General features: G+C 52.6%; 1 protein-coding gene across 8 annotated transcripts; it reads left to right on the top strand.

Annotated features, from left to right (window-relative positions):
* Positions 1 to 4,513: 4,513 nt before the first annotated feature.
* On the top strand, positions 4,514 to 26,545 carry Camsap3 (calmodulin regulated spectrin associated protein family member 3). 8 transcript variants are annotated; one of them, XM_006970179.4, is made up of 19 exons: positions 4,514 to 4,822; positions 14,289 to 14,542; positions 15,138 to 15,260; positions 15,343 to 15,438; positions 16,358 to 16,390; positions 17,457 to 17,504; positions 17,775 to 17,913; positions 19,395 to 19,534; positions 19,631 to 19,724; positions 19,810 to 19,867; positions 19,997 to 20,070; positions 20,857 to 20,926; positions 21,033 to 22,506; positions 23,770 to 23,909; positions 24,009 to 24,325; positions 25,204 to 25,303; positions 25,649 to 25,761; positions 25,836 to 25,954; positions 26,048 to 26,545. In XM_006970179.4, exons 1-19 carry the CDS (start codon positions 4,675 to 4,677, stop codon positions 26,351 to 26,353), a joined length of 3,846 nt encoding a protein of 1,281 aa, XP_006970241.2. In that variant the 5' UTR covers positions 4,514 to 4,674; the 3' UTR covers positions 26,354 to 26,545. The 8 variants fall into 8 exon arrangements, with proteins under 8 accessions (XP_006970241.2, XP_006970248.2, XP_006970242.2 ...); XM_006970180.4 differs by having other exon boundaries at positions 4,533 to 4,822; positions 19,813 to 19,867; XM_006970182.4 differs by lacking the exon at positions 16,358 to 16,390 and having other exon boundaries at positions 4,533 to 4,822; positions 19,813 to 19,867.
* Positions 26,546 to 27,147: the final 602 nt, after the last annotated feature.

Genomic DNA, 27,147 nt, shown 5'->3' with positions numbered 1-27,147 from the left:
GCACCTTCTCAGGAACAGCAAACGAGTGAGTGAGCCGGGTGGGACATGCCAGGCTCACAGTGGTGACAGGGTGGTAAAGGGAACACTCTTCCTTGCTAGGGAGTCTCCTCCGGTGTTCCCAGCCCCTTGCATACAGCAGATAAGGAAACTGAGGCTCAGTACAGACGTCACCTGGTATGCATGCTTTAAGAGACTGGGCCAGGAGCCAAGACATCCCGATGCGAAGGTGCACGTGTACGCCAACACACTACACACACTGGCCGCTTTGTGCACCCACACCCACTCCTGCTTAGGCACATCCAGACAGGAGGACACATGCCCCAGCTCCCCTCCCTCGGGCACACCCACCCCCCTGCCCAGTCACATGCTCTGCTCTCCACCGTGAGACCTAAGCCTGAGTAGGTATGTGTGTGATGTGCAGCAGGACATTGAACTTTCAACAGAGTCGGCCCTGGGGATGGAGAGCTTGAGGACCTGAATTTATTGATGATGATGATAACAGTAACTCCAGATCCAGGTGATCCAATGCCCTTTTCCAGCTTCCACTGGCACTAGGCATGAATGTGGTGCACACACATACGTGCAGGTAAAACATTCATACACATACAAATAAAAATAAATCTAATGGGGCAGTAGTGTTGCACACCTTTAATCCTAGAACTTGGGAGGTAGAGGCAGGGGGATCTCTGAGTTCAAGGCCAGTCTAGTCTACAGAGTGAGTTCCAAGATAGCCCAGAGCTGTTACACAGAGAAACCCTGTCTTGAAAAACCAAATAATAATTATAAAAAATAGCCTTAAAAATAAAGAAAATAGCATAATATTTGCATTAAATTTGTGCAATATTCTCATACACTTTCTATATTGTATGCATGTGTGTGCACAGCATGTGGTACATGACATGGCTGTGTGGGTGTTCGAACATTTGGAAGCCAGAAGATGTTGGATATCTTCCCCCACCACTGTTTGCCATGTACAACCAAGGAGCTCCCAGCATCTGCCTGTCTCTGACCTTGATGCTGGGATTATAGGTACACAAAGTCATACATGTCTTTTCAGGAGGGTTCTAGGGATTTGAACTCAGATCTTCCTGCATGCACAGCAAATGTTTCTATCCCACTGAGCCATCTCTCCAGCCCCTACCATATACATGGAGAGAGAGACATTGACAGACAGAGACACAGAGAGGGTTCCATCATGAAGCCCAAGTTGGCTTTGCCTTAAACTCACAGCAATCCTCCTGTTTCAGGTTTCTGAGTATGAGCATTTCAGGCTTACAGGTATTGTCTTTTTTTAATGAAGCAGAGTTGGGGTTTAATAAGAATATTTTAACATAGGCGTAAGCAGGAGAGTTGAGAAAGAGAGGAGCTCAGAAGAAACACACGAGAGCATGGGTGTCCCCTTCTTGGGGAGTTGGAGAAAGTAAGACATACCCAAGTGCCAAGCGTGGGCATGGACTCTTTCTTCAGGAGGGGTTTCATGTAGCTCAAGCTGGCTTTAAACTTCTAATCCTCCTATCCCTGCCTCCTAAGTGCTGGGGTCAGAAGTGTATACCAACATGCGTGATGATAAGGATGGAACCCAGGTCTTCATACATGGTAGAAAAGCACTCAGCCAATAGAGCTACAGCCTCAGTCCTCATATCCTTTCAATCATCTCTACATGACATGGTTAGTAATATATATATATATATATATATATATATATATATATATATATATATATATATATACCGTCATTATAGTGTTTGTTTGGCTTTTTTCTTGAGATAGGGTCTCACTGTGTTGTCTAGGCTGGCCTTGAACTTTGTATGTAGAGCAGCCTGGCCTGGACCTCACAGAGATCCGCCTGACTCTTCCTTTCTGAGTGCTGGGATTAAAAGCCTGCACCACCAGCCCAGTTCTGTCATCATATTGTATTGCTTGGAGAATAATTTTTTTTAAGTTTTTATTTATTGTTTACTTAGGACTCAGATTTGGGAGCTTGAGAGATGACTCAGAGGTTGAGAGTTCACGCTGCTCTTGCAGAGGACTGAGATTCAATTCACATTGGGAGGCTCACAACCATCAGAAATTCTAGATCCGGAGGGTTTGATGCCCTCTTCTGGCTTCCATGTGCACATGCACACATGTGTGCACACACATTCAAACTTAAACACACACTCAAACTTAAATACACACACACACACACACACACACACACACACACACACACGAAATTGTTAAAAAGTACTTTTTAAAATCTTAAATTCCTGATCTTCTGCCTCCACCTCCTGAGTATGATGTGTGGTACACCTGGGACTTAGACATCATCTGTTTGGTTTTGGTTGGTTGTTGGTCCTTTGTTGTTGTTGTTGTTTTGAGAGTTTCACTATATAGCACTGGCTGGCCTAGAACTCACACTGATCCACCTGCCTCTACCTTCAGGGTGCTGGGAGTCAAGGCATACATGACCACACCCAGCTTTTGTTTTATATTCAAGGCTGGTCTTAAACTCATGGACTATACTTTGGTCCCAGCCAAATCACTTATTCTTTGACAAGTTCATACATATATGAAATGTATTTTGATCCTATCCACCCCAATTCACCCTGGCACTGCCCCCAAAACATGGCCCCTCCCATCTTCATACCATTTTTTTGTAACCTACTGAGTCCAGTTAGTGCCGCCTGCTGAATATTGACCGGTAGTGCTATCATGGTCTTGGGCAGGTCTAATGCAAGTAGCCACAGCTGCTGTGAGTGCCATGGCCGTGTCCTATCCAAAGACTGCTTTTCATAACACTCCTCCCCGTCTTCCAGCTCTTCAGTTTTGCTGTCTCTTGTTCCATGTTGTTCTCCAAATCTTGGTGTATGTGTGTGAGTGACACAGATGGGCTATTATTTAGGGCTAAGCACTTAACAGTCATGTATCCTCAGCATTTGGGTCAGTTATTTCCAATCTGCAAATGATGAAAACCATGGCTGCTGAACCCCGAAAACACAAAAGACAGACTGTGTGTGTATGTACAAAAATTACACACCTAGAAATCATTACTCACAAACACAAAACCTCATGCATACAGCCACACCCACACACTCACATACAAACCCACTCAGACCCAGCATATCCTTACCTACACCCAGTAGAGTCCTCCCTCAACAAATACTGCAGATACCAAAGGTACACTCAAGGATATTTGCAAAAACACCTAGTAATAAACACAGAACCACTCTCTCTTACACCGCCTTTTTCCTGCCTAAATACACACACTCAGTATCTCCACCATCTTCCTGCCTTGATGGAATCAATAACCACACCCCTATATTATAGACAAACATGGTTAGAGTCACACACACACACACACACACACACACACACACACACACACACACATACACACACACACTTTTCAGTCTTAGAACACAGAAACTGTGTAATACAAATCTTTGATGATCGTTTATTGAGTCTTATGTAGCCAAGACTGACCTTGAACTCCTGAAAATTCTCTTCTCCCCACCTTCCTAGTGCTGTGACTACAGGCATGTGCCACCAGGCCTAGTTTATGTGGTGCTGGGGATGAACCCTAGGCTTTGTGCATGCTAGGCAAGCACTCTACCAACTGTGGTACAGCTGCAGCCCTGTATTACAAATCTTGTACATACAACATGTGTGAAACAGACACCTTTCCACACAGATGACATCACATAGCTAGGTACCTGTGGACAGAGACCGTTGCTTGAATCCGTTCACAGCTGCTCTCAGACACATGGATACAAACACATTCCTTTTCTTTTTAAACGAAGACAGCGTCTTGCTCTGTAGTCCTGGTTGACCTAGAACCCACTGTATAGACCAGGGTAGCCTCAAATTCATAGAGATCCACCTGCTTATGTGGGGGATCAAGGGCATGTGGCACCATTATTTTTCTTATACAGTTTTTAAAGTCCAAATTTTATTTAATTTAAAAATCACTATTAATGGAAGGGGACAAGAGGCAGGAATCAGTTTTTGCATCCCACCATGAGGGCACCAGGGATTGAATTCAAGTCTTCAGGCTTGTCAGCTAGTTAATTTACCTATGGAGCCGTGTCTTCGCTATCCCCAGTCACCATTCCTGTACCCACACAATTAGAACAGGTGCGACCACACACTATCGGCCCCTGACTGGGCCAAGCAGTATAAACGCACACAGGTGCTCACTCAGAGACCCGAATGTGGACACGAGCCTGCATGGACATCCAGGGTCCAGGGGTGAGCAAGATCTCACACACACACACACACACACACACACACACACACACACACACACACACACTCACGCAGACACGCACATGCGTTCCTCTGCAGCCCTTCCCTCCTCCGCCATCACCGCAGCCCTTTGCAGCAGAACTACCCACAGAAGCGTTGGTGGTGCCCGTGGGGACCCGTGTGGGGACCTAGGGGACCCGAGAGGACTGAGTCCAACCCAGGGGGCGGGGCGCACCTGGGCTCCTCCCCGGGGCGGGGTCGACGCAGCGTCGCCAGCGCGATCGGCCGCACCTGGTTCAGCGGCGCCTCAGCAGCAGCGTTAGCAGCAGCAGCAACAGCAGCAGCAGCCGCCGCGGCAGCGGGGACCGTGGTGGCGACGGCCCCGCAGCAGCGCAGCCCAGCCCATCCGAGCGCGCCGATCAGGGCGGCTGTAGCCCCGGCGTCGCCATGGTGGAAGCGGCGCCCGCGGGGTCCGGGCCACTGCGGAGGACTTTCCTGGTCCCCGAGATCAAGTCATTGGACCAGTACGATTTCTCTCGGGCCAAGGCGGCGGCGAGTCTGGCGTGGGTGCTGCGGGCCGCATTCGGGGGAGCAGGTAACCCGAGGGCCTTTGGGCAAGGGACAGGGGCGCCAGGCTGGGGCGCGGCAGGTGCGGGGGGCGGGGCGCCAAGCCGGGGCCGTGGGAACAATAGCATCGGGGCTGCCCAGGGTCCCCCGAGCTCTCGGTCTCTGCTAAGCTGGGCCTCCAAGCTTCCTGCTCGGCCTGGGCCCTTGGACTTTGCCCGCCCGGGTCGCTGGAACGCAGTGGGGGGTGGGGCCCGCCAAGCAGCTGTGCGCCGGGGGACCCTGGGATCAGAGCCCCCAGGTGAGCAGGGGCGGGGTCTGCAGACCAATTTTGGGTGTGTGGGGGAAGGGTCTCCTGCTACGGTCCTCTGCTTCCCGCCTCCACCCCCACTCCTCAGACCCCAGGGCCTCCCTGCATGGCCAACTCCCCTTTTACACACATTAAAAGCCTATAAGGATTCCCCCAACCCCACCCAATCCCCACCCCGCAACACATACCCTAGCTTGGACTCCCCGAGGAGCGTTTTAAGAGCTCAGATACACAGACCTACAGCTCTGTGACTGGGACACACACCCTGCATTGGCTCTGTCTGCGTTGCGGGTGACCAGAGTGTGTGTCGGGGGACTCTGGGAACCCTCTCCCGCCCACCCCCCTTTCGTCTCGATGGCTCTTGCTACAGGATGGCAGCTGTGACTTATTGCCCCATTTTCCCGAGGATTCAGGAGAGCATAAATGGCTCATCCACCAGGTGTCCTGGGGTGGCAGCCTGGCTGGCAGGCCTTCTCTTAATTGAAGCCGACCCTCTCTCTGCTCCTTCCTCATGCACACAGGCCTGAGGGATTAGGGCTCTGCCTGCTGGGGAGAATGGGGGTGGGTTATCAGACCTAGGAAGGCTCTCCACGTCCTGGCTTTGGGCAGTTTCAGCCACCGCAGGCCAGAGCTGGGAGGCCAGGCTTCGTCTTGGGAAAAACAGGGGTTAATTAAGGTCTAGGCCTTCCTGGGAGCAGCAGCAACAGTGTGTGTGTGTGTGTGTGTGTGTGTGTGTGTGTGTGTGTGTGTGTGTGTGTGTGTGTGTGTGTGGTGGGAGATGCCCTGCCCTCCCACTGATCTTGGCACTAACTGGGTACAGCCCCTCCCCTGATTCTGTTGTCTTCCCAGACCGACCTGTTCTGGGTGTGGGTCTCCTGTGAGAGCTGTCCATCATTTGCTTCTGCCCAGCCCTGTCTTTCCCACTTTCTCTCAGTCTCTTTCTGCACCGTCCCCGGATGGCCAGCTAGCTCCGACACCTGCCCACCCGCTAGGAGTTTGCTAGAGAAAGAAAAGATTTGGGAGTTGGGACCTATGTCCAAGTCCCTCACATGCTGAAAGAATTCGATTAGAAAGACTGGCTCCGTAGGCTTTTTAATTGATTTTTTTAGTATTATGCGTGTATATTAGTGTGGGTGTGCACCACAGCATGTACATGGAGGTCAGCAACGGTGGAGTCAGTTTTCTCCTTCCACCTTTATGTGAGTTCTGGACCCCTGAGGTCGTCTGGCTTTGGGAGTAGGCTCCTCTACCCACTGGGCAGTCCTGCTGGCCCAAGCGCACAACTGTGTTAAGTCATAATCAGGTTTGAGTCCCAGCCCCTCTGCAGTGTGGAAGAATAATTCAGATTCTCTGAACTTCTGTTTCTTTTTGTATAACAAAAAGGTGTTTGTCCGCTTCTGTGTCCGTGCCTGAGGAAAGAAGTTGCTTCCGCGTGGCACGTGCGGTGGTTTTCCACCCCAGTACTTTTTTTTCTTCGAGATAGGGTTTCTCTGTGTAGCCCTGGCTGTCCTGGAACTCACTCTGTAGACCAGTCTGGCCTTGAACTCACAAAGATCCACCTGCCTCTGCCTTCCAAGTGCTGGGATTAAAGGCGTGCACCACCACAGCCTGTCGACCTCAGTACTTTTTAAAAAATTATATTTACTTATTTGTGTGTGTGTGGGGGGGCACATATGTGGAGGTCAGAGAACAACATGGGTCCTGGGCACCAAACTTAGGTTGTCAGACTTGGTGGCAAGCACCTTTATCTGCTGAACCTAAGACCCCCAATACTTTTGGGGCCAAGTTGCTGAGAGGTAAATTCATTGTTCTGTGTGGCACAGGACACAGCTTGGTGGGCGCTCACAGTGGCTGCTGCCGGGACCGGAGAGAGTGGTGTTTTGGTAATGCCTTTCACTGTCCCTTAGCCGGAGCACAGTGCAGAAGGATCTGTATCATTTTATAGAAGGGAAGGAAAGCCCCTTGAGGGAGCCCCACGAGTTCAGATTAACCATTTCTCTTCCTATTGATCCAGCCCCTTCCACTGAACAATGGCTAGAGCTGCCCTGGGGATCAAATTCATATGTCATCTACCTGTCTGTCCCAAACAAGGGCGGCAGATGTTGGAGGAAGTAATGAGGAACAGAACTAGGCTAGATCAACCCCTAAAATATTCTTTCTGTCTATCTATCTATTTATCTATCTATCTATCTATCTATCTATCTATCAATCAATCTATCATCTGTCTGTCTATCTATCTATGTATCTATCATCTGTCTTTCTGTCTGTCTGTCTATCTATCTATCTATCGTGTGGCTCTGGTGTGTGTGGAGGTCAGAAGATGACTTGCGGGTGTTACCTGGTATAGGGTGTCAGGGATTGAACTCAGTTTGTCAGGCTTGGTGGCAGGCACCAGCAAAACCGTCTCACTCTTCCTGGTGTGTTTTGTTCGTTTTGGTTTGGTTTTTTAATTATCAGCACTTAGGTTGGAGCCTAGGGCCCACATGCTAGCAAGAGCTATGACCCCAGCCCCTCACTGGGGGATTCTAGGGAGGCCCTGTACCGCTGAGCCACACTTACAGACCCTCACTGGGGGATTCTAGGCCTGTGCTCTGCTGCTGAGCCACAGTCTCAGCCCTCTTTTTACTTTTTATTTTGAGACAGCCTCACTAAGTTGCCCAGGTTGATCCATACTCTCTCATTCTGTAGCCCAAGCAGGCTTTGGACTTCCTTTTCTGATAAAAAAAAAATTATATATATATATATAAAATTGTTTATGTGGACATGTGCACCACAGAAGGCATGTGGAGGTCAGAGGACAACTTTTGGAAGTTGGTTTTCTCCATTCATGTCTGTGTGGGTTCTGGGCATAAAACTCAGGTCACCAGGCTGGCAATGTTAAGCCATCTCGCTGGACCCCAGCTTTGATCCCCCTGCCTCAGCCTCCGGATTTGCTGAGATAATAGGCTTATGCCATAGGCCCTACAAACTTGATATTCTTTACAAATGCCTTTCAAGAGGCAGGCCATTGCTGGGTGCTGAGGGTGTGGAGGAGATGCTGGGAGAGATCCAGGAGAATGGGGATGGACACCAACTTAGATCCTGGATACCTATAGTGGTAAGACCTGGTATGGTCCAAGCAGCTAGGCCTGGAGGAGAAAATTCCCAAGATCTTCCAGAGAGAGAACAGGGGCCTCTCCCCCCTCCGAGAAGCAGTCTTGAAGGCCACCAAGGGGGAGGAGCTTGTGTATGCAAAGAACTCAGAGGAGAGCTTGAAGCTCCTCCCACCAAGGGGGAGGAGCTTGTGTATGCAAAGAACTCAGAGGAGAGCTTGAAGCTCCTCCCGGTGGCTGGAGGTCAGAGCAGGATGCAGAGTGCCCTCCAGAAGGGAGACCACTCAGACCAAGATCTGAGGGCACCGGGGAGTCAGAGAAGGTTTTCTGGGGACCAACAAGATCAGACCGGCAGTGAACTGGGGCCTGGGGAAGGGTAGTTCTGGTGTCCCCCAAGGCATGGGTGTGAGGAATGCAGGCTGGTGGGCTCCAAGGAGACAAACTTGGAGGTAAGGAAGGGTTCTAAGTCAGTCTGAGAACTGCCGAATGGCATTCCTTCAGGCCTTGAGAGTATGGCAGGGGTATGCGAGGAAAACTGGCTTCATTTGCCACCCCCACCCCCCACCCCCCACCCCCACCCCCGTTTGCTGGCTGTGTGATTCTGGACAAGTTAGCGCAGCCCTCTGAGTCCAGGTTTTCTTATCTGTACATGTACAGGTATTAGAATAAATGTCTCGGGCTAGGAGTGGAGCTCAGTCACACACAAGACAAGACCTTATTTGCCAGGACAACAACAGAAGTTTGCTTTGGGATTAAACACATAGAAGGTCATGGAATGGACAGTACTTGCTGTGTTATAGAAATGTTCTGCCCAGTAGGGTTGGGACTAGTCCCCATATGGTTATTGAGCACTTGAAATGTGGCTAGTATAATCCAGATGTGCAGTTAATATAAACACTGGAACAAAGTACGTTGCCACACACCTGTCCCCCTAATACTAGGGAGGCAGAAGCAGGAGATCATGGGTTCAAGGACCCTGTCTTAAAACAAAACAAATAAACAAACAAACAAACAAACAAACAAAAAAACCCAGCCGGACATGGTGGTGCCCACCTTTAATCCTAGCACCCAGGAGTCAGAGGCAGGCGGATCTCTGTGAGTTCTGGTCTACAGAGCGAGTTCCAGGATAGCCAGGGTTACACAGTGAAACCCTGTCTCAGAAAAACAAAGGAAAACGCCAATAACAACAAAACAGAACCCAGAATGTGGGGCTGTGGCTCAGTTGATAGAGTGCTTTGCCTGGCTCCAAGGAAACCTGGGTTCCATGCCCAATACCACATAAACTGGGCATGTCGAGGCACACCTGTCACCCTAGCGTGTGGGAGGTAGAGGCAGGAAGATCACAAGTTCAAGGTCATCTTCAGCTGAGTTTGAGGCCAACCTAGGCTATAAAAGAAAAACCCTATCAAAACGAAAATCAAAAATCAAATATCCTATTAATGTTTTGTTACTCATTATATATTGAAGTGGCTGTTAGGATGTGTATTGGGCTGAATAAACTGTCGCTAGATGAATGGTCTTTATTTTGACTTTTAACTTTATTTTTAGCATTTTCTTACTGTTTCATTTTTTAACTAAATTTTAGTGTGTGTGTGTGTGTGTGTGTGGCACATGCATGCAAGCATGCTTACCTTGTACATGCCATGGTTTGTGTTGCAGGTTAGGGTTGATCTCTCCTTCCATCATGTGGGTACCAGAGATTAAACTCAAGTTGTTGGGTTCCGTGTCAAGTGTCTTTACCCTCTGGACCATCTCACTGGTCCATTTTGTTTTGTTTTGTTCAGATAGTATTATACTCTATAGTTCCGGCTATCGAAGAGCTTACTGTATAGCCCATGTTGGCCTTGGATCTATCCTCCTGCCTCAGCCTTCCAAGTGTTGGGGTTACAGGCATGAGTTACCTCATCTGTCAATTTTGCCTTTTTGAAACAATTTTTACTATATAGTCCAGGATGGCCTTGAACTTGTGACCCTGTTGCCTCTGCTTCCCAAGTGTGGCACCATGCCCTGCTGGCTGTCTCTACATTGGAGGAAGATGGGACAGTCATAAATTTTGCTAGACCTCACACATTCCTACCTTGTGTCCCCTCACCCCAAATGTCAGTCAAGTGGGAGGACACTGGTGTAGAATGAGTGCTTGATAATACATCTGAGACGAGGGCTGTGGGTGTACCTTAGTTGATACAATGCTTGCCTAGCATGCTCAAGGCTCTGAGTTCAACCCCCAGCAAGGCATAGACTAGTGGTGGCACTTGGATGACTGTACTCCTGGCACTGGTAGGGTGGAGGCAGGAAAACTGGAAATTGGAGTTCGTCCTTGGCTATGTAGCAAATTTGTGGCTACTTGAGACCCTGTCTCAAAATAAAATGAAGCAAAAGACAGTGATAAGGGCTTCTAGGTCACTTTTCTTCCTCAGGGAAAGTCCTTACATTTTGCTCTTGGGAACAGGAAGTGCTCCTGGGGTGGGGGCTGGGGAGATGAGGAGGGTCAGGATTTGTGTGATGTCAGAAGGTTGGCTGCAGCGTGGGGCAGGTAAAGGCGGGGTGGTGATTTGTCGCTGGGATGGAGACTGGGGGGTGGGGTGTGTTGTGATGGCAGGGTGGAGGAACAGTGGGGCACATCCTGGTCTGCAGCAGGTGGCCATCAGATGGCGGCCATCAGATGGCCGCAGAGCCTACACAAGATGGGGTGGGGCTCGTTCCTCTGGAGTAAGATAGCAGGAGGAAGCCCTGGAAGGAGGTCCTGGGCACGGAGCCTAGGTGCACTGTGGACCTGTGAGTGTGTGTTTGGCTGGCTGCTGTTGGCCTTGGGGAGGCTAGGGACAGAACGGAAGCTGAGTCTAGGATGGCAGCCAGGACAGGGAGGTTGAGGTAAGGCCAGTGATGGGACAGTAGGGCCAGGGAGAGGAGGAGTTGAGCCTTTAAATTCTTCATCTTTCTTTAAAAATTACATTAAAAAAATGTTGTGTGGGCATGCACCTCTTGCGGCACAGATGTGGAAGCTAGAGAACAACTTTTGGAAGTGGATTCTCCCCTTCCATCACGTGCATCCTGGGCATCAACTCAGGTTTTGAGGCTGGACAACAAGTGCCTTTACCTGCTGGGCCATCTGGCCAACCTGAAATCTCTCATCTTTCAAGGAGCAAAGCTAAGGACTCTCCATAGGAGTACCCTTCCTGGGAAGGTCACGTGTGGCTTTAGGGGGTGTGGAAGAAGATGTGGCAAGACCGGGTTTCTGTCAATGATGCCAGGTCTTTAGGTCAAGCGGTCTCTTGAGAGCCTGGCTCTGAAGAATGAACGCTCTGGTCTGATGTATCTTGTTCACATTGTTGATATATCTTCTTCACTTGTGAAATCCAAAAGGCTCCCAAACGTGTTTCCCCCTCTGGTGCTGAGCCACACCCCCAGGCCCTCACTGGGGGTTCTAGGCAGGGGCTCTACCTCCTCCTCCTCCTCCTCCTCCTCCTCCTCCTCCTCCTCCTCCTCCTCCTTCTTCTCCTCCTTCTTCTCCTCTTCCTCCTTCTCCTCCTCCTTCTTCCTCCTCTTCCTCTTCTTTTCTTTTTCTTCTTTTCTTTGGTTTTTTGGAGACAGGGTTTCCCTGTGTAGCCTTGGCTGTCCTGGATTTTTACTGTAGACCAGACTGGTCTTGAACTCACAGAGATCCGCCTGCCTCTGCCTCTGCCTCCTGAGTGCTGGGATGCCTGGCTCCCTCACCCACTTCTTTCACACACATTTACCGGCTGCGCTGATTAAACCAGGGATTGAGGCTGTCAGTCCCTGACCAAGTGATCTTAATTAGTCACCTCCTCTCTAACCTCACGAGTTCTTCCTGGTTTTCTCCTCTTTTTAAAATAGACTTTGTTCTTTGATAGTTTCACACACTTGTGTATACAGTGTGTTTTTATCCCATCCACCATCAACTCCCCTCCCTGACTCTCCCTTGTTGTTGTTGTTTTAAGACAGGGCCTCTCTTTGTAGTCCAGGTTGGCCTGGAAGTTAATGTACCCATGTTGGCCTTGAGCTTGGAGAAGTTTTCCTGCCTCAGCCTCTTGAGTGCCAAGATTACAGGAGTGAACTGCCACACCTCATTGGTTTTCCTGCCTTGATTTTATTATAGATATATATAGTGTGTGGGGGTGGGGGTGGGGGTGGGTATTGATGCTGTGGTGCGTGCATGGAGGTCAGAAGATAACACTGAGGAGTTCGTTCTCTCCACCTTGATGTGGGTTCTGGAGAGTGACCTTAGGGTTGCAACTTTATCTGCAAGCGCCTTTGCCCACTTAGCCATCCCTTTGCCTTCTCTTTTGATTTTTTTATTTATGTGTGTATGCATGTGTGTGTGTGTGTGTGTGTGTGTGTGTGTGTGTGTGTGTGTTGTCTATGCTATGGTGTATATATGGAGGTCAGAGGGCAACTTGTGGGAGTTGGTTCTCTCCTTCCACCATGTGGGTCTTGGGGATGGAACTTAGGTTGTCAGGCTTTGTGGCAAGGTTGAGCTGTATTCTTGACCATTTCTTTTAAGACAAGGTCTCACTGTAGCTCCGACTGGCCTTGATCTCTCAATCTGCTTGCCTCCCAAGTGCTGCAGTTATAGACACGGGCTTTGGGTGGGCGTTTTGAGTCAGGGTGTCATAGCACAAACTGGCTTGTTACTGTTCCATAGCTTTTCTTTCTCAGTTTCCCAAGGCTAGGATTACAGCTGGGCACACTGGGCCTGCCTCTCGTCTGTACCCCTCAAGTATGGTTTTCCTGGCTGACTCAGTATTCCCCTAAGCCCCTGATCCTTATGTCCCCAAGGCCTGGCACACCCAGCTTTTACCTTGGCCTCTTGTCTCTCCTGTTTCTGCTCCCTCCCCATGGAGTCCTGCTCACCTTCTCCTCTCTCCCCTTTTTCTTTAGTCCAAATTTAACCCCCTTTGTCTCCTCAAGGAACCTGCTCTCTGCCTGCCTTTGGCACATACATCCTGGAGGCAGCCTCACAAGCACCCTAGCCACCAAGATGACAGAGGGTACAGGGTCTGCTTAAGGCCTGGGTTTGAGTGTCAGCCCTGCCATTGGAGACTCGCGTAGCCTTAGTTGGTCGCTCTCCTTCCCTGTGCGTTCTCTGTAAAGTGGAGTTTCTGGGGCTGTGGATGGGGCTGGCTGGGTAGAGTGCTTAGGAGCATGTGGGAAGCCCTTCGCTCTGTCCCCAGCAGGGTATAAACTGGGCATGCTGGTGCATGCCTGTGATCGTAGGACTCTGGGAGAGAAGATGGGAAGGTCAGAAATTCAAGTCATTCTTAGCTAGATGGCAGTTTTGAAGCTAGCTTGGGATACATGAGACTCAACCTCTAATATCCAGACATATAGGCACTGAGGAGATGCCTCAGTGGGTAGCATGTCTTGCTGGGAAAGCATGAGGACCTGAGTTCAGATCCCCAGCATCCAGAGAAAAAAGGACTGGACAGGCTGGAACCTAAGCTCTGGAGAGGTGAAGACACGTGGATCGTGGAGGGCTCACTGGCCAGCTAGTTCAGCCGGAATGGCAAAGCCCAGGTCCAGTGAGACTCCCAGGCTGGAGATGTGCTCAGCTGTCCAGGGTTCTTGCTGCTGTCCTAGCTCATTTCCCGGCTTCGGTGTCTGGTGGCTCGCAACTACCTGTAACTCTAGCTTCTGAGGGTCTGACTGGCGCCACCCTCTTCTGTCCTCAGAGGGCACCTGTTCAGGGTGCTCGTGCACATGCGCGCACACACACATTTTTAAAAATTTAGAGCCATGCAGGAACATAATCAGTAGGGGTCCTCTGGCTTCCACAGGCACACAAACAGGTGTGTGCACACACACTGGGCGGGGGGGTGGAGTGGGGAGTACCGTGTGTCTTGGCTGCTTCCTAGATTTGAAGCCTTAAAATATGAAACCAACACTCAGAATTCTGACTCCCTTCCCAGCTCAGGTGGCCTGGAACACCCTGCAGGAACCCTGGCTTGTACCTGCGCGTCTGGCCCTGTCTTCCTAGGCCAGACCCTCCCTTGCTCGGGATCATGTCTTTGTAGGGTAGGGAGGTGAGACGGTGGGCTGGGTGTTGATGCAACCCTCCGTGTCCCTCCCCACTGCAGAGCACGTGCCCTCGGAGCTGTGGGAACCTTTCTACACAGACCAGTACGCACAGGAGCACGTGAAGCCCCCGGTGACGCGGCTGCTGCTCTCTGCCGAGCTCTACTGCCGGGCCTGGCACCAGGCACTGCCACAGCTTGAGCCGCCCCCCAGTCCCTCTGCGCTGCTGGCCTTGCTGGCCAGGAGGGGCACGGTGCCCTCCCTGCCTGAGCACCCGGTGCGCGAGGCTGACCTGAGACACCAGCCAATTCTCATGGTAGGCTCTGCTCCTGGCCCGTGATGCCCCGCCTACCAGGCTCGGCTCCTCCCCTTAGCCACCCTGACAGCCCTGAGTTCACACTTTACCCATCTCCTTTCAAGCTCCACCCACTAATCCTGGTTTCTCCCACCAGTTTTTTTCTTCTCTAGCCACACCCCCATGCTCGACCTATTAGATATAGCTCCTCCCACAAGCTTAGCTCCGTCTGTCAAACCTATCTCCATTTTCCTAGCCTAGCTTCTCTCACCAAACTCAGGGCATCACACTCAGTTCTGACTTTCATGCATGGCTCCTCCCTCAAGCTCCTATAGCCCTCCACTCTTCAATCTCCTCCAACCAAGCCTGGTTCTGCCCCTGATTTCCATACATGGGCCACTCTTTTGTAAATCCTGGTGTTTAGCTTCAAAGCCTAGCCCATTCTGTGTGCCTCTCTCTAGCCCTCAAGGTCCTACCTGCCAATCCCTAACCCCATCACCAGTCCCTGGCCCAGCTCCTCCTACTTCCAAGTTTTTCCTCTTCTTTGGAACTAGAGGTGGAGAAGTAGCTCCCCGTCCTGCCTTCTGGTCTCATCTTCCAGCCTTTGCCCCCACAGGGTGCCCACCTGGCTGTCATTGATGCCCTCATGGTTGCCTTCTCCTTTGAGTGGACAAAGACACTGCCCGGTCCCTTGGCTCTGAGCAGCTTGGAGCACAAACTCCTTTTCTGGGTAGACACAGTAAGTAGGGTCAGGCCAGGCCATGAGTGGAGACAGTGGCGTTGGCCAAGTGATCAAGCACTGACTTCTCTCTTACCCCTAGACCGTTCGTCGGCTGCAGGAAAAGACAGAGCAAGAAGCAGCCCAGCGTGCATCTCCTGCAGCTTCTTTGGATGGGGCTGCTCCTGCCCAGCCCTCGGTGAGGCTAGGGCGATGGATGGATGGATGGATGGATGGATGAATGGATGGATGGATAGGTAGATGGATGGATGGATAAATGGATGGATGGATGGATGGAGGGATGGATGGATGGATGGGAGGATGGATGGAGGGATGAATGGATGGATAAATGGGTGGGTGGATAGATGGATGGATGGATAAATGGGTGGATGGATGGATGGATGGATGGATGGATGGATGGATGGATAAATGTGTGGATGGATGGATGGATGGGTGGATGGGAGGATGGATGGATGGGTGGATGGATGGATGGATGGATAGATGGATAAATGGGTGGGTGGATGAATGGATGGATGGATAAGTGGCTGGGTGGATGGATAGGTGGATGGATGGGTGGATGGATGGATGGATGGATAGATGGATAAATGGGTGGGTGGATGAATGGATGGATGGATAAGTGGGTGGATGGATGGATAGGTGGATGGATGGATGGATGGATGGATGGATGGATGGATGGATGGATAAATGGGTGGATGGGTGGATGGGTGGATGGAGGATGGATGGATGGGTGGGTGGATGGATGGATAGGTGGATGGAGGATGGATGGGTGGATGGATGGATAGATGGGTGGATGGAGGATGGAAGGATGGATGGGTGGATGGATGGGTGGGTGGGTGGATGGATGATGGATGGATGGGTGAATGGAGGATGGATGGGTGGATGGATGGATAGATGGGTGGATGGGTCGATGGAGGATGGATGGATGGATGGATGGATGATTGTATGATTGTGAGGCTGGGTGGGAAGGGATGGGCTGCACCTCCTGGCCGTTGCTGAGGTTGGGGGTGGGCCTGGAGGTGACTCTCTTTTCCTCTTTCTCTCTGCACCTCTTTTTGCACCGGCCCCTGCTGTCCCCTTCTCTGTCCCTCTGGCAATAGTGCCCCACACGCTGGTACTGGAAGCTGGTTCCTGTAAGTGGGGCTGTCTGTCTTGTCTGCCTGTTCTGCTTGTTTCTGTCTTGTCTGTGTCTGTTTCTGCCTGATGGCCTGCATCCTTCCCCACCCCCAGCTGTGAGCAATGGAGGTAGCACCCTGGCCCTGGGGATTGGGAGAACTTTTTGGAACCCAATTATGTGGTGAATCTGTCATTAGCAAGGACAGAGGTGGGCATGCTTTTGTATATCTGTAACCCAGCTTCTAGGAAACTGAGGCAGGAGTATTGCAAATTTCAGACTAGCCTAGGGTATATTTGGAGAACCTATCTTTAAAGAACCACAAGCAGACAGAGGGTTGAAGCTGGAGAGGTGCCTGTAACTTCAGCTACAGGGGATCCAACACCTTCTGGCTTCCATGTGCACCACATACACATACCCATTCCCATACACAGACAGACATAATCTAAAACAAAACAAAACAAAAACCTGAAGTGGACAAGCTTTTCATTAACTAAGAAGGCAGGACCTTCTGCGCCTGTCCTTAGCTTGAGGAGCAGGGTTCCTTCGCCTACCAGATACATAGACACTGACCATAAATTGCAGATACATGGAGGGAATCTTCCTAGCCAAGAAGATCTTCAACTTTCCTAAGGGGTGGGGGCCTGAGGTTTAGAAGATTTTAAGTTCTCTCCCCCTCACTAATTAGCCATGTGATCCTGCACAATGGTCTAAACTTCTCTTTGCTTCATATAATTTATTCCTGCAGTATATAAATAAAGGGAAAGTGGGGGCTGAATAGGGTCCCCGCCTTTGCTCACTGCTTCTCCCCACCCTGGGGTCTGGGTTGGGGGGTTGATTATTTCTTCTGCCTACCTGCTTCCTCTGCATCTTCTTCCTAAGCCGGGGCCTGGGCTTGTCATGGGAGGCTGCTTTTGTGGGGTTCCTCAGGGCTGGGAGGAGCTGGGGTCCCCGAAGCTGGCCAGAGTATGATTAGGGAGCTAGATGGCCAAGGCTCAGGACAGGGGTCAGCACTCCTCCTTTCCCCGGAGGAGGCTTTGGGGGTCCAGCAGGCCTTGCTGACGGCCGCTCCTTCCCCCCCCCAGCACGCAATTGCCTTCTGTTTGAAGGAGTCGGGGAACAAACCCCCTATGGTAATGTATGCCCCTTCCCTGGGGTCTCAGGAGGCCCCGTCCCTAGCCCCTGCTGCTGGCCTGGCTGCTCGCAGACAAGTCTTCTGCCTCTTGCTGCTCTCCCTTCCCTTGCTCCAGGCTGGCCCCCTCCCCTCCCATTCTGGCTCTGGGGATCCCGAGCTTCCCACCCCTTCATGGCAGAAATCCCGGTCTTCCCTATTCCAGCCTGCATGCCTGCCAACCTGCGGAGGGCCAGCCTGACTGCTAACCTCACTCTGCTCCTGTCCACAGATTCGATACCGCAAGGACCGTGCCATCGCCCGACGGGCCCCCTGCTTTCCAAATGTGACCACCCTTCAGGACCTGGCCAGTGGGGCAGCACTGGCTGCCACCATCCACTGCTACTGTCCCCAGCTGTTACGGCTTGAGGGTGAGTAGTGGATAAGTCAGCCCTGATCCTGGGAAGGCATCTCGGTCTGCAGGACCGGTGTGATTCAGGATTGAGCCAAGGTCTCACACAGCCTAGGCTAGCCTTGACCTCACTTTGAACTTCTCATCTTCCTGCCTTCACCTCCTGAGCGCTGGGATCACAGGTGTTCACTAGTTCACTGGTTCACGCAGTGCCGGGAATAGAGTTCAGTACTTCATGCACGCTCAGGGAGCACTCTCCCAGCTCAGTCACCTCCCCAGCCTCTAAGGTCTGCTTCTAGAACCAGAACATTGAGGCTTGCATCTCTCTCTTCCGTTATTAGCTCTGTGACCCCGTACAAGAGGCTAAGCTTCTCTGTGCTTTCAAGTGTTCGTGCTTGCCGAAGGTCATGTTCCAGACCCCACTTTAGGTGCCTTGAAACAGAGGCACACTCCTGACTTCTGGACATTCTGATTAGGGCAGTGGTTGGCTAAGAAAAAGAGACTTGTTTTGAGACAGAGGTCTCTCTGTAACCCAAGCTGGCCTCAAGCTTCCTATCTTCCTGCCTGAGGCCTCCCATGTGCTGGGATTACAGGTATGTGCTACTACATCTCCCTAGCAAAGAGTGTTTTGTTTTGTTTTTATTGAAGCAAGAGTCCTATATAGCCTAGGCTGGCCTCAAACTCACTGTATACCCAGGATAGCCCTGAACTCCTGATACTCCTGCCTCTACCTTCCAAGTATTGGGATTACAGATGTGTATCCCCCAGGCCAAATTTATGGGACACTTTGGGGGTGCAAGCCAGGCTTTACATATTCTATAAGCATTGTTCTAACTGACCTGTATTCTCAGCCCTTAGGAAGCTGGTTTTTTAAAGATGTTTTTAGTTTTTAATTATATGTATATGTGTGGGGATCTGTGCACATGTGAATGCAGGGAGCCCCGGAGTCTAGAAAAGCGTGTTGGATCTCCTGTAGCTAGACCCTTCTGATGTGGTGTTGGGAACCTAAGTCTGGTCCTCTGCAAGAGCAGTACATGCTCTTAACTGCCAGGCCATCTCACCAGAAAACGTGTTTTGAGAAGGATGGGAGATGGCTCAGTTGATAAGCTGGGTTTGCGTTCTCAGCATCTCTGTATAGCAGTGAGCACCCATAGTCCAGTGCCAGGAAGGCGGAGACAGGAGGATTCTGGGGACGCGCTGGCCAACTAGTCCAATCAGCAAGCTCCAGTTTCTGGGAGAGATTCTTAGGATCCTAAGGTAGAGAGCACGTGAAAGGAAGGCCCCCACTGTCAAACTCTAGCCTGCAGACTGGTGCACACACGTGCACACGCATGCACACAGAGGACAAGAACAGAAGAGCTCTTGAGTTAAGTCGTAGGGGGTCAGCACTTTATAGTGTGCACTTTGCAGAAGGTATAAGACCTGGCTCGTAGGAGGGCTTCCCTGGGACTCCATCTTCCTTTCCACTGAGTTGGAGACCCAGACATACTGTCCCCACAGAGGTGTGCCTCAAGGACCCCATGTCGGTGGCAGACAGCCTGTACAACCTCCAGCTGGTGCAAGACTTCTGTGCCTCCCATCTTCCTCGCGGCTGCCCCCTGTCCCTCGAGGACTTGTTGTATGTCCCACCACCCCTCAAGGTAAGGTCATCTTGGGAGTGTGGGGGTGAGACTCCAGGCCTGAGGTCCACATCCAGGCCTGTTCCACCAGTCAGCTGACCTCCTTCTGGCCTGCAGGTCAATCTGGTGGTGCTGTTGGCTGAGATGTATATGTGCTTTGAGGTTCTGAAGCCTGATTTTGTGCAGGCCAAAGACTTACCCGATGGACATGGTGAGCCCCGGGGTCCTGGCTTGCCTTGGGGTCTGGAAGAGGGCAGAGGGGCCTTGCCCTGCTTGATCTCTCTTTGTTCATCCAGTAGCTATCTCCCCGCGGGGTACTGAGACTTTACCATCTCAGAACAACAGCGGTAGCAGGTATGGGTCCTCCTCGGGGTGGATGGAGGTCCTCTTTCATGGGGGTTCTTCCTGCCTACCTGGATGCTAGGGCAAGCCTGGGGACACCCGCGAGAGGTGACTGAAGGCTGATGTGTGTCTGTTTGGCAGTTCTCCTGTGTTCAACTTCCGTCACCCGCTACTGTCACCTGGTGGCCCCCAGTCCCCGCTCCGAGGATCCACAGGTGAAGAGAGAATATGGCTTCTGTTATCAGGAAACTTCAGCCACAAGACTCCCCCAGCTGCCCTCATGTTGAGTCCTCCAGTGGCCCTCACTGGGGCTTTCTGGCTTCATTTTTGGCTAGCTTCAAGGCGCCTTGCATCAGCCGGTGTGGTGGCTCCCACCTTTAATCCTAACACCAAGGAGGAGGTAGATATAGGGGAATCTCTGAGTTGGCGGCCAGCCTGGCCTACACAGAGTGTTCCAGTCCAGCCAGGATTGCATAGTGAGATCCCAGCTCAACAAAACACAGAAGACGCCTTGTATGACACCAACCAGCCCCAACTGTTAAGATTTGGTCGTTTCATTTTAATTTTTAAATTGTGCTTATTATTTGTGCATGTGTGGGGGTGAACATGTGCCTCAATGTGTAGAGCTCCAGAGAGGACAACTTGCGGAAGTTGTTTCTCTCTGGTCACCCTGTAGGTCCCCAATATTGAACTCAGTTCATCAGGCTTGGAGGCGAGTGCCCTTATCTGCTGAGCCATCTCATCGGCCCAAAAGAAACTGCTAACTGTAGTTTGCAGTACTAGAGATTGAATCCAGGGCCTCACACATGCTAGGCAACTAGTACATCATTGAGCCATCCCAGAAGTTCCAGCCAGTCATTTTTGGAAACCTAGCACAACCGGACATGTAATGACCCATCAGTGACTCACTTGGTGATATTGCAGAGGTTGCCCCAGACACTAGCCAACCCCCACATCAGTGACCTCCCCCTCCACACTGACCAGTCTCTGTCCCTCCCCAGGCTCCCTGAAGTCATCTCCGTCCATGTCTCACATGGAGGCTCTTGGCAAGGCCTGGAACCGCCAGCTTAGGTGAGTGTGTCCTAAGGGGCCCTGCGGCCTTGGAGGAGGGATTGGGCTAATCAGGGCAGGGGCAGAGGCCTGTCCCAGGGGCTGACCCCTCCCTCTGGCCGCCCAGCCGTCCGCTCTCCCAGGCTGTGTCGTTCAGCACTCCCTTTGGCCTGGACAGCGACGTGGACGTGGTCATGGGAGATCCTGTCCTGCTCCGCTCCGTCAGTTCAGACAGTCTGGGTCCCCCACGTCCTGTGTCGTCATCGTCCCGGAATCCTGCTCAGCCAACCCCAGAATCTGGAGACCTCCCTACAATTGAAGAGGCCCTGCAGATCATCCACAGTGCTGAGCCCCGGCTGCTCCCTGATGGGGCTGCCGATGGCAGCTTCTACCTCCATTCTCCTGAGGGTCTCTCCAAACCACCGCTGGCCTCTCCCTACCCTCCTGAAGGATCCTCAAAGCCACTGTCTGATGGGCTCAACAAAGCGCCCATCTATATATCCCACCCCGAGACCCCTTCAAAGCCATCTCCCTGCCCAGCAGGGGAGGTATTGAAACCACCGCCCCCATCTGAGGGGTCCCCCAAAGCTGTGGCTTTGTCCCCAGCAGCCAACAACTCAGAAGTAAAGATGACCAGTTTTGCTGAACGCAAGAAACAGCTGGTGAAGGCTGAGGCTGAATCGGGAACGGGGTCTCCAACGTCCACTCCTGCCGCACCTGAGGCCTTGAGCTCAGAGATGAGCGAGCTGGGAGCCCGGCTGGAGGAGAAGCGCCGAGCCATAGAGGCTCAGAAGCGACGCATTGAGGCCATCTTTGCCAAGCACAGGCAGAGACTGGGCAAGAGTGCTTTCCTGCAGGTGCAGCCTCGGGAGGCTGCAGGGGAGGCTGAGGAGGAGGCTGAGCTGGGCTCAGTTCCTGGTGGGGAACGACCAGCAGGTGAGGGCCAGGGTGAGCCATCCTCACGGCCTAAGTCAGTCACCTTCTCTCCAGATCTGGGCCCGGTGCCCCCAGAGGGACTGGGGGATTACAATCGAGCAGTCAGTAAGCTGAGTGCCGCTTTGAGCTCTCTGCAACGGGACATGCAGAGGCTCACAGACCAGCAACAGCGGCTTCTGGCCCCTCCAGAGGCCCCTGGACCTGCCCCACCACCTGCAGCTTGGGTCATCCCTGGACCCAGCACTGGGCCTAAAGCGGCATCCCCTAGCCCAGCCCGCCGTGCCCCAGCTGCCAGGCGCAGCCCAGGGCCAGGCCCCAACCCAACACCCCGTAGTCCAAAACATGCAAGGCCGGCAGAGCTGAAGCTTGCACCCCTAACAAGGGTGCTCACACCACCCCATGATGTAGACAGCCTCCCTCACCTACGCAAGTTCTCACCCAGCCAGGTGCCTGTACAGACTCGCTCTTCTATCCTCCTGTCGGAGGGGACACCTCCTGAGGAGACCACCACCAAGCCTGCCCTAATTGAGATCCCCCTAGCCAGCCTGGGAGAGCCTACTGCTGATGAGGAGGGAGATGGGAGCCCCCCTGGGGCTGAGGATTCCTTAGAAGAAGAGGCATCTTCTGAGGGAGAGCCCCGGTCTGGGCTTGGATTCTTTTATAAGGTGAGTCACCTGGGCAGGTGAGAAAAGGAAGAGGTGAGCTGATAGGTGGATGTATGAATGGATGGAAGTGGGGATGTCCTAAGGGACTGGTAAGGGGGGTGGGAGGTAGTGGATAGGTGTTGGATGGGAGGGGGGGTCCTAGGGGGGTGGGAGGTAGTGGATAAGTGTTGGGTGGGAGTGGGGGGCCTAGGGGGGTGGGAGGTAGTGGATAGGTGTTGGATGGGAGTGGGGGGGTCTTAGAGGGCTAATAAGGGGGACAGGAGTTAGTGGCTAGGTGTTTGGGGATAGAGCTTTGGTAGGTCGGTGGGTGGATGGGTGGCTAGATGGATAGGTAAGTTGGGTAGGTGAGTGAGTGGTAGGTATAGGTTGACTAGGTAGATGGGTAGGTAGGTTAGAGGGAGGGGGGATGGATAGGTAGGTGGATAGGCTGGTCAAATAGATAGATGGAAGATGGACTGATATGTGGCTAGGTGGGTGAGCAGACAGAGGGAAGGTTGATTGGTAGACAGATAGTTGCTGGGCAGATGGATGGGGTGAGTGAGTGGGAGACAGATGGACTGGTGTGGGTGGCTGGACAAACAGGGCTTGGATGATCCTAGAGTTCCTCTTTCCTGACCTGTCCTCCATCTTCATGCCACCTGCAGCCTAGGCCACAGTAATGTTGTAACTGAACAAGGCATACTCAGTTCCTGCTGGTCTAAACACGTTCTTTTTGTTTGCTTGTTTTCCTGAGCAGTTAGGGATTTCGACTGCCCCCCTTTTCCCTGAGGACAAAAATCCTGCCCACTGCTTTGGGCTCTACTCCCTTCTGACCTTAACTTGTATCATTCTCCCCAGCTCCGTGCTCCAGACATACTGGTTTGTTCTGCCCTCGAGGGCTTTGAACTTTCTATTCCATCTGTCTGGAGAGTTCCCCTCCCTTCTTCCCAGTTAAGTCAGTCCCTTTCCCTATCCCTCAGGGGTCCTTCTGGGAAGCCTCTCTTGGTGCCCCAGAGCGGGGTAGACTGTGGTTCAGCCTGGCAGCACTCCAGGCATAGTCAGAGCAGGAAAGGTCTATCTATCACTTGATGGTCTTCCCTTTTGGTCAGATGCTTTAAGTGTGCAGCTCCCTGGTCTGTAGGGCTGAGCATAAAGTAGGCACCAACTACATACTCTGAGGACTTTCAGAACGGTCAGGTGAGCCACGGGCTGGGTCAGCGGGGAAGTCAGCCTCGAGCCATAGCAGGGAGAGGTGGTCAGCCGGACTCTGATGTCATCCTCCAGGACGAAGACAAGCCCGAGGATGAGATGGCGCAAAAGCGAGCCAGCTTGCTTGAGCGGCAGCAGAGGCGGGCAGAGGAGGCCCGGCGGCGCAAACAGTGGCAGGAGGCTGAGAAGGAACAGAAACGGGAGGAGGCGGCGAGGTGAGCCTGTGGCTGGAACGAGGGGACGCTGGTCTTCGATGTTGCTGCCTCGGTGCCCCATATTCTTCTCTGCTTGGTCCCCTTCTGTTCAATCTGCAGGCTGGCTCAGGAGGAGGGCCCAGGCTTGGCCTCCGCAGCCCCCGTTGCCTCTGCTGCTCCAGTGGCCACCCTGGCTCCTGCTACCAGAGCTGTGGCCCCAGCTGAGGAGGAGGTGGGGCCCCGGCGGGGGGACTTCACGAGGCTTGAGTATGAGCGCCGGGCACAACTGAAGCTGATGGATGACCTTGATAAGGTGCTACGGCCCCGGGCCTCAGGGACCGGGGGACCAGGGCGGGGCGGGCGCAGGGCCACCCGGCCACGCTCTGGTTGCTGTGATGACTCGGCCCTGGCACGAAGCCCAGCCCGCGGCCTGCTGGGTGAGGACCCTGTGGGAAGGGCCTACTTTGTGGCTGGGAGAGGCTCCATGGTTGTGGAGCAAAGGGAGCATCTGCAGAGGTGTAGTGATGGGACAGATGTGTGGGGGGAGCAGGACTTCCAGTGAGGTGAGGGGGCCTCCCTCCTTGTCTGAATTAGTGAGGAACTCCCTTCTCTGTAGGTATGTGGATGGGAGTGTGAAGTGTAGCTAGAGTGTTTGCAGTCTGGAGTGTATAATGCCGAGTTCAATCCCCAGCACTAGAAAAAAAATTTCTTCGCCATATTAAGCCCGGCATGGTGGCACCCGGCTGTCATTGCAACACTCAGGAGGCTGAAGCAGGATTTTGATGTTGATTCCAATCTGGGGTACTGAGCAGGTTTCAGGCCAGTTTAGGCTACACATTGAGATCCTGCCTCAACACACACACACACACACACACACACACACACACACGCACGCACGCACGCACGCACGCACGCACGCACGCACGCGCACACACATGCATACGCATGTGCACACAGAGGGGAAAGTTCAGAGGAGTGTTGGTGACCCAGTTGGTAGAGTGCTTGCCTAGCATACAGGAAGCTCTGGGTTCCGTCCCCAACATAAACCAGGTGTGGAGGTAGAGGCCTACAATCCCAGCACCCAGGAAGTAGACAGGAGAATCGGGAATTCAAGGTCATTCTCAGCAAATGGAGTTTGAAGCCAGCCTGGGCTACAGAGGACCCTGCCTTTAAAAAAAAAAGCCAATAAAGCAAACACTGGGAGTCAGGATGCAAAAGGCCAAAAGGGTCTTGGGAAGAGCAGACCCTGGGCCCTTGGGCATTAATGGAGGTAAAGGGGCCTTAGGTAGGGCTGACTGGCCCTGTCTCTTCCTAGGCTCACGGCTCAGCAAGGTCTATTCCCAATCCACACTGTCCCTGTCTACTGTGGCCAATGAGGCTCCCAATAACCTTGGTGTGAAGAGACCCACATCTCGGTGAGTTTGAGCAGACCGGGACTCAAAGCCCATCATTATATATAGACATCTCTGGAATCTAGGGTGGAATATGGATGGACTGTATAGATGGAAGGAAGCACATGTATGCACAGATAGGATCTGGGGAACCTAACAGGTCAGGAGAACATGCCCCCATGTAGTGTAGGTGCATCAGAGAGGCTGAGTATATGGGAGGGCGTGGCATACATGGACTTGGGGGAGTATGCAACACACATGTACCCCTCCTCTGCAGCGTGCTGTGCTTGCCTCTCCCCTCATCTCACTGTACACTGGGGGCGCTTCCCACACTACTGACCCCACTCCCACCCCTCCCGTCCCCTGTAGGGCTCCTTCTCCATCAGGCCTCATGTCTCCAAGCCGCCTGCCTGGCAGTCGAGAGCGGGACTGGGAGAACGGGAGCAATGCGTCCTCCCCAGCGTCAGTGCCTGAGTACACAGGTGAGTGCGGCTTGGATCGTGAGAAGCCACAGGCTCTCCCCCTGCCCCATCCCTGCTGACTGACTGCCCTCTAGGTCCCCGGCTGTACAAAGAGCCCAGCGCCAAGTCTAACAAGTTCATCATCCACAATGCCTTGTCACACTGCTGCCTGGCAGGCAAGGTGAACGAGCCCCAGAAGAACCGAATTCTGGAGGTGAGCCCTGCACCTGCCTGGGTGTGTAGGGCTGGTGGGTGGGTCAGTGGTCCAGCCTGACCAGCTGACCGGCTTCTTAACACCATCCCTCAGGAAATCGAGAAAAGCAAGGCCAACCACTTCCTGATTCTCTTCCGGGACTCAAGCTGCCAGTTCCGGGCACTCTACACTCTTTCTGGGGAGACAGAGGAGCTGTCGAGGCTGGCAGGCTACGGGCCTCGTACTGTTACTCCAGCCATGGTCGAAGGCATCTATAAGTACAACTCAGACCGCAAACGCTTCACCCAGATCCCTGCCAAGACCATGTCTATGAGTGTGGACGCCTTCACCATCCAGGGACACCTTTGGCAAAGCAAGAAGCCCACCACGCCCAAGAAGGGTGGCGGCACCCCCAAATAGCGCCACTTTGGGCGATGCACAGGCTGGGTCTGTTGTGTTTGGGCCACCGCACTCTTGGAGGACAATGCATTATTTCTGGATCCTGTCTGGTCATGCTGTGGGGGGCTGAGCTGGGAGCTTCAGGGACTCAGGGCTCAGTTCAGTCCCCTTGTCTGTCCTCCACTTTCTTGAATAAAATAATTGAAAAGAGAAGCTGAGACACGGTGTCTCCTCCCTGGGCTGGACCGAGTTTGTGTCTGGTATTCTCTCAGCAGCTCCAGCCTGTCTTCATTGTTTTCTTGCTGGCCCTGCGGTAGCCTCTGCCAAGGTCTGTGGTGACCTTCCTGTTGACACTCCCTCCCCCGGGATGTTCTCGGCCACCTCTGAACCGACCTGGCAGGAGGTTCCAGACCAGCTAGCCTCTCCTGGGCCTTCCCTGCCCCCACCTGCTAATTTTCCTCCTCCATGTGGCTGTTATTCATCTTCCCCGGCATTTGGTGTGCAGCCAGCTTCTAACTCGATCTCCGTTTCCTCTTGCCAACCTGCCTTCATTTCTGGGCTCAGTTACAGTCTCTGAGCTTGGGATTCTGTGTTCCTTCCTCAGAGTCCTATATCCAAGGATCCAGTGGCCACTGCAGGTGCAGGGCTCAGGTGTGAGGCTCACTACAGTCTGGCTTCCCAGACACTGCCAAATCATACAGCTCACCTCCTAAGCCACCTGACTACCCCATGATCCAAGCCAACAGCTGTCTCCAGCTGCCCCCTGCTCACATGGCAGCCTGCGTGACCTGCTCAAAACACAAATCTGATTATGT

The sequence above is a fragment of the Peromyscus maniculatus genome, chromosome 23 (assembly GCF_049852395.1).
Source record: "Peromyscus maniculatus bairdii isolate BWxNUB_F1_BW_parent chromosome 23, HU_Pman_BW_mat_3.1, whole genome shotgun sequence".
Lineage (NCBI taxonomy): Eukaryota > Metazoa > Chordata > Mammalia > Rodentia > Cricetidae > Peromyscus > Peromyscus maniculatus.
This window is presented reverse-complemented; position numbering and strand designations above follow the sequence as displayed.